The 7,500-nt window shown below is 35.9% G+C and overlaps 2 protein-coding genes across 2 annotated transcripts; both read right to left on the bottom strand.

Moving 5' to 3' along the window:
* Positions 1-2,737: 2,737 nt before the first annotated feature.
* Positions 2,738-3,208, bottom strand: LOC147468757 (techylectin-5B-like). The gene is made up of 2 exons (XM_086552343.1): positions 3,094-3,208; positions 2,738-2,967 (listed from the first exon to the last, which is right to left on the bottom strand). Exons 1-2 carry the CDS (start codon positions 3,185-3,187, stop codon positions 2,738-2,740), a joined length of 324 nt encoding a protein of 107 aa, XP_086408469.1. The 5' UTR covers positions 3,188-3,208.
* Positions 3,209-3,603: 395 nt separating this feature from the next.
* Positions 3,604-7,435, bottom strand: LOC122249792 (uncharacterized; the record flags this gene model as incomplete). The annotated part of the gene is given in 6 exon segments (XM_086551913.1): positions 3,604-4,066; positions 4,197-4,309; positions 5,250-5,376; positions 5,710-5,867; positions 6,364-6,435; positions 7,318-7,435. Coding segments are annotated over 6 exon segments (818 nt in total), but the record flags the coding sequence as incomplete, so codon positions are not given.
* Between the last annotated feature and the right edge of the window lie 65 nt (positions 7,436-7,500).

Raw genomic sequence — 7,500 nt, 5'->3', positions numbered from 1 at the left:
TCCAGGAGGGGGGGAGAGGCAACTGCCCCCCTTCCTAGAGGAGCAGTTAGGAAAGTAGGAAGTGGTATGAGTGTGATCCTCTTTTCAGAATAATGCCTGGCAAATTCATTACCACTGTGGGTTATCAATAAATGATGTTGAGTTTTCAGAAAATGGGATGGGAGCCTAAAAAAATATTTCATTGTGTAATCTCATTTTTCACATTGAACCTTTTTAAAACGGTCGATTAAGCTATAGTCTTGGGTTCAAAGAGTAAGTTTCATTCATCCAGGAGTTTGATCACAGATTCGGGCAGGTGATAGGCCTATTCCTTATCTGATACTTACTTTTTATACATGACTTTGGACAGTAGGTTTTTCTGTGGAATTCTATTATGATATCCTTCCTTTTGCTCTTATCATTATCGTTTTCGTCATTATTGTTTTCAAAAAATCCATTTTGAGATTATTATTGTCCATAAGAAATATCTTTACAGAAGAAAGAAGATATCTTCACATATTTATTTTCAAAAGGACTATAATGATTTTTAAGGGACATATAAACGTGTGCCAACTACACTGATAATTCATGTTTCAATAAATTACCCCAATAATTTGCAAATTACCAACACATTTGATAATCAACTATTCTATAAACGGCTTTACATGACAGTAATAAAAAAATATTTTTTGTCATATATAAATAAAATCAGAAAATTCTTATTGAAATTAAAGACACGGATCTCCATAACAAAAGTAAATATAACATTTGTGCTTGTGCTTATTCTATGATATCGAAAATGACATATAAAAGTGTGATACAATGTAACACTGAAAAATGTTTATGACACTTGCTACAGATGCCTGTAATGTGTAACCTAATAAAACTGAATATTGAAGTATTTACCAAAAATGTAATGTTCACGAATATGAATTGTTCTAAACTTTATGACAGCTAAAATGCTCTACATAATCTGAGCAACATATGCGAATTAAAAGATGCAAATTACAAATGTGGGTGTCTAAAGTTCACCCAAGTTTCATGATGTATTTGTGAGGGTGCTGCACATGTACTTGTGTGGGTTTGTCTAAAATGTATCCGAGTTTAGAGGGTATGCTAGAAACATGTGGTATAGATGAGTGAAGAGGGTCTCTATAATTATATAGAACGACTGGCAGTGTTATTGGCTCTCGTGGGGCCAGTCTGGAGGAGTGCGAATCTTGCAGTTGATTTCGCAACATTAGGGGAAGCTAAAATAAATAAGCAAATTTTATCTTGTCTTTTCTTTATACATACGAATATACATACATATGATATATATGTATATGTTGAAATTGATACAATATGATAAACAATATATAATTATATATATAGTATATAAAAATATACTACACACACATATATAGTGCGATGTTTGTAGTGTTTTCTATACATTATAAGTATCCATATAGGTATATGTATGTTTATATATATAAAGCATATATAATATATATCCATATAATAACTATAATAGATACTCATAAATATACAGATAAATATATATATATTCTAGAATAAATAGATAATTAAAAATAGTATTTATACACACAGAAAATAGTGTAAATATATAAAACACAAATATATGTATAGGTATATATATATACATAGCTATATGTATATTTTATATATATTATATAGTGTACTAATAGATGTACCTATATATATACTTATACATACCTATCATCCTACATAACAGATATAACAACATATATCTAGTATAAAAATATTTATATATATATATATTATTAATGTATATTCTATCTACATACAACTATATAAATATCTATTAAATATATATAGGATATATATATATAATATGTATATATAGATGTATAGTAAATATTCTCAGTATATAATATACATATGTATATATATATGTGATATATATATAATAGTATATATATTGTATATAAAAATCTGTAATATGTATATAAATTATTTACACATATTCTATAAATATATCTACATATAGTATATATATATATATATATATATATTATATATATATATATTTATATATATGATACATATGTAGTCACACACACACATCCACTCACACACAAGGCGACAACATACAGCAGCGACCCACACACACACTACATATATAATATACAATATATAGATATATATATATATATATATATATTGTGTGTGTTGTGTGTGTGTGGGTGTATGTGAGTGTTGTGTGGGGTGTGTGTGTGTGTGTGTGTGTATGTATGTATGTATATATACGTAAGCCTGACTCGCACTTTTAACATTCGATCCGAGTTAATTAGCAAATGACAGATAACGACTTCTCCTACCCTGTTTTTAGGCATTACTTAACTATATCACCATTATTCTTTGCATAAGGACGGAGTTAAAGGTATTTCGAAACACATACACGGAGGCGTTTCTATCATAAATCACCTACTGATGGTAAAGATTTAAATTTTGATGAGTGAACGAACAGGGAGAACGCCGAAATGGAACCGTTCAGTGTGTTTTTTAAGTATGGATAATCTTCTTTAATTTGGAAATATGTTTACCCTGTCAACATATAAAATATTAAACACACAAATAAAAACGTAAATCAAACTGTTGCTTTACCAAAGAAATGTTAGAAGTTCCGAACGCATTATTGTTTTTTTTTTAAATCTCGTGTAAAGCCCTTTCCCCAGTCTGACTCCATCCTTAGGGCTTCGTCCGCAGGCGTCCGTGCTAACGGCTCGACAGGGCGTCATTCGCTGGCGCAGTCCAACGGCGCTGTCGAAGGGTCGGGGATGCCGAAGTTCTTGGGTCGAATTTTCATCTGCAGGAAACGAAGACTCCCCCACTTGTACTGTCTGGGACTCCAGTAGACCCAGCCGACGGAGTAGAAGTCATCGGAGTTGACGAGGATGCCCGTGGGGTTGGCGTTGTGACACACGTTGTACCACCAGCCGCCCTTGTACTCGCTAGCGCAGCTTCCTGGAGGTAGAGGCATGGCGAGAGAACTTCAGTGATTTATTCCTGTTTTTACAGTGTGATACAAGAATGTAATGAGGCATTCGTGAAGACGTTAGTGAGCTACCTCACAGGGAACTCCCAACCCACCTTTATGCATATCGTTGTCTCGGTCGATGGTCGAGAATTCCATGCCGCTGTGCCACAAGAGCCCGTCTCCCATTGTGCTGTTGGAGGAGTACATGACCGACAGTAACTTGTAGCTGTCAAGGGAAACGGTTCATGAATTAATGCTTTGGCGGCCTCCAGGGAATGTGCTAGTACTTTATTCATTCAACTAGACTTGTACTTATTTATAAGCATACTGTATATTGTATCTGTGTGTGGGTGTGTGTGTGTATGTATGTATGTAGATATACGTAGCCTCGACTCGCCAAATTTTGTAACAGTAAGATACCGACGTTAATTAGCAGATGACAGATAACGACTCTCTACCTGTTTTGGCATTACAGAACTATATCACCATTTATTCTTTCATAAGCGGTAAAATATTCTAAACACATACACGGAGGCGTTTCTATCATAAATCACCTACTGATGGTAAAGATTTAAATTTTGATGAGTGAACGAAATGGTAACCCGAAATGATCTTTCAGTGTGTTTTTTTTAAGATTGGAAACTTCTTTAATTTGGAAATCTGTTTACCCTGTCAACATATAAAATATCAAACACACAAATAAAAACGTAAATCAAACTGTTGCTTTATCAAAGAAATGTTAGAAGTTCCGAACGCATTATTGTTTTTTTTTTAAATCTTAGGGTAAGCCTTTCCCCGAGTCCTGAATCCAGTCCTAGGCTTCGTCCGCGGCGGTCCTGTACGGCTCGACAGGGCGTCATTCGCTGGCGCAGTCCAACGGCGCTGTCGAAGGGTCGGGGATGCCGAAGTTCTTGGGTCGAATTTTCATCTGCAGGAAACGAAGACTCCCCCACTTGTACTGTCTGGGACTCCAGTAGACCCAGCCGACGGAGTAGAAGTCATCGGAGTTGACGAGGATGCCCGTGGGGTTGGCGTTGTGACACACGTTGTACCACCAGCCGCCCTTGTACTCGCTAGCGCAGCTTCCTGGAGGTAGAGGCATGGCGAGAGAACTTCAGTGATTTATTCCTGTTTTTACAGTGTGATACAAGAATGTAATGAGGCATTCGTGAAGACGTTAGTGAGCTACCTCACAGGGATTACAGTTACCATCCACCTTTGTGCATATCGTTGTCTCGGTCGATGGTCGAGAATTCCATGCCGCTGTGCCACAAGAGCCCGTCTCCCATTGTGCTGTTGGAGGAGTACATGACCGACAGTAACTTGTAGCTGTCAAGGGAAACGGTTCATGAATTAATGCTTTGGCGGCCTCCGGGGAATGTGCTAGTGCTTTATTCATTCAACTAGACTTGTACTTATTTATAGGCATATTGTATATTGTATCTGTGTGTGCGTGTGTGTGTGTATATATAGATATTATATATATAATAACTATATATATATATATTTCATATTATTTCTAATATATCATATTTATGTGTGTGTGTGTGTCCGTTGTGCTGTGTTTGTGTATATAATACTATATATATTTAATTTTATATATATATATATTAAATATATTATAGATTTATATATATACTATACTATTTATACCTATTTATATACATTATACACGTATATATTTACATATCATAATATTATACTATATATTTATCATATATACCTGTTACTTTTTATCATATAAATTCTATATATATATATATATATATATATATTTAATTTATATTCTATTTATATAATATAATATATATATATATATATAAATATATATTATATATCTTATATATATATATATATATATAAATGAGAGATTGGAATAGATGGCTACAGAAAATAAATCAATATATATATTTACAAAATATTATATGTATATTTATATATATATTATATATATTAGATATATATATATATTAGAGAGAGAGAGAGACGTAAGACGCGGAAGATGAGAGAGATACTGAAAACGTAATATACAATAAGTCGTTGCGCATTTTGCAGATCGCTCCCAAGCGATACTACATTAACGAGAACTTTACATTAGCCCGAAAGAAAGGAGAGGAACACTTCAATCCTTCGGGATCTTAAATACAATTTTTAAAATGACACAAAAAACAAACAATAATAACCAATAATAATAAAGACATATTAATTAGCACTTAAAAACAGTTATCGGAAATAGAAAAAACAAACAATATATATATATTTTGGCTACTTGTGCTGTTCGTCGTCAACCCTGAAGCGAGACCACACGCCCCAGCGCCGGCTGCCGTTGAAGTCCTCGGCGTCCACGCGAAGGACCTGAGGCTCTCTCATGGTCAGCTGATGCAGCACTTCGTTCCCTAAAGGAAAGGAAAGACAAGGGCTATTTGAGACGGAGAGCACAGATCAGTTTTATGTGGATATGGATTTTGCATTTCGAAACCAATCCTTTCGGATATTTATTCAAGATGATCTCGTGCAGTCACAGACAAAAATAGTGTCCCTCTCCTTTCCCTCTGTTGAATCTCAGTGATATGGTTGGATTTCAGCGAAGCACACGTGCACAGGAACCTTGATTAAGGAAAAGCTTCACCAAAAAACGAGCCAGTCAGTATTCCGCACAGGACAAGGAGAGGTACACGCTACTTTTGCAGAGGACAGTACTGTACATTTTCTTACTCATAATGCACTACCTAGCCAGTACTCGGACGACACATCCCCAAATCCTTCCCGATAGTCTTGCCATGTCCTGGTGAAGTTCTCCTGAACGGGTTGCTCCACTCGGTTCAGGAAGACTGTCCAGCCGCCCCCGTCGGTCTCGAGGTCGCACCACACGCGGACGGCTTTGCATCTGGTGGAAAAGGAAGGTTTTTCGATAGGCCTATCGGGAGGTTAAGGGATAAGGGCAAAGGCTTGGGCACATTAAACATTATATATATATATATATATATATATATATATATATATATGTATATGTATATATATATATATATATATATATATATATATTTTTATATTTATATGTATAATCCATATGTATATATTTGCTATATATATATTAGATATTTATATTTATAGATGGAGAGAGGAGAGAGACGAGAGAGGATAAGAGAGAGTGGAAGTGAGTGAGAGGTATGAGAGTGAGAGTGATTATGAAGAACGTAAACATACAAGAAGCTTTTAGCTGCTAAGATGAATTAGTTATAATAGTTTCTAGAACACTGAGTACAAGCCAAAAGAAATAAAAAAAAAAAATACGGAAAGAATAAAACCTTTAACTTTTTTCACCCAAACCCCAAGAAAATGGCTCAGCAACCAAGCCGAAGATCACCACACCGTAAACTCACTCTAACGGGAAGATCTCATATATACCACTCTCCGTAGACCCTTCGCTCTGGTGACCCGCACAGTCCCGCACTCTGAAAAGAAAACACAAATTATTATATATATGATAAAGATAAGCATATCCAAACATTACGCAAATATATACAAAAAAAAAAAAAAAAAAAAACTGCTGCTGAATACAAAGATAATAGCCCCTGTTATGAGAAAGTGACATATGTCTAAATAAATAAGATGTGAAAAAAAATCTAAATAGACGAACATTAATTTCATCCGTTACCTAATGTTTTTCTTTTATGTTAAGTATCATATAATCAGTAGATATTAAATGGGATCAAATTACCCTCGTGATTTTTGTTCATAGAAACAATGGGTATATGCTTTTGCGTTTGTACGTTTTAATGGTGTATGATAGCATAACTAGATAGTGGATTGTTATTCATTTGAACGTAAAAAATACACAAACACAGTGGTTAAGTAGGTGGGTGTTAGCAGAACTGGGTGAGAGAGGCAGTGGGTATTTGGATGTTATAAGGGAGTGAGTGTAAGTGTATTAGTGTGTTGTTTGTTTGTTTTATATACACACATACACTTAACCTCACTCCCTTCAAATATCCAATCACCAGCTTAGTCCCTCAATTTCTCATTCACTCATTCACCCAAATATCAATTGCCTCTCTCACCCAATTACTATACACGCCTACCTAACTACTGACACACTGTCCCCGATACTATCACTCACTCCCAATTCATGAAAAAAAAGCCACCACCCACGATGCTAGGTATCCCCCAAATCCTCGAAGTTTAAATCACCCCCTTACAATATCCCACTCACAAAACCCACCTAAAACCCCCTTTTTCCTCCTTGTCACCCATCCCCCAATTTAAAATTTTCCCCTTCTACCAAACCCCACCACAAAAAACCCCCCAACCCCTATATAAAATCCTCAATCACCCACCTGGCATTGCCGCCGAGAACCTTGGTTTCCTGAGTCGTGGTCGGGGCGTCAGTGGCGTTGGCGGGTGGCGAGCAGGCGCAGTCGTCCGCCTCGTCCTCGGCGCCGCTCGCTCTGCAGGCAAAATTTTTCCAGTACAGGGCCGAAGTCAAACCCGTGTGTTTTGCGGGGGGGCGTCGTCGGCGG

This window comes from Penaeus japonicus, unplaced genomic scaffold, assembly GCF_977035675.1.
Source record: "Penaeus japonicus unplaced genomic scaffold, GWHDUDI00000001_assembly GWHDUDI00000026, whole genome shotgun sequence".
Classification (NCBI taxonomy): Eukaryota; Metazoa; Arthropoda; class Malacostraca; order Decapoda; family Penaeidae; genus Penaeus; species Penaeus japonicus.
The sequence above is the reverse complement of the archived record's forward strand: the minus strand, read 5'-3'. Positions and strand labels throughout refer to the sequence as shown.

What these genes read in the sequence shown, in the direction of transcription:
- LOC147468757 (XM_086552343.1), bottom strand. Translation starts at nt 3,187, where the DNA reads ATGTACTCCTCCAACAGCACAATGGGAGACGGGCTCTTGTGGCACAGC. An exon ending in AGACAACGATATGCATAAAG is followed by an intron (nt 2,968 to 3,093) that starts GTGGGTTGGGAG and finishes CTCTACCTCCAG; the next exon opens with GAAGCTGCGCTAGCGAGTAC.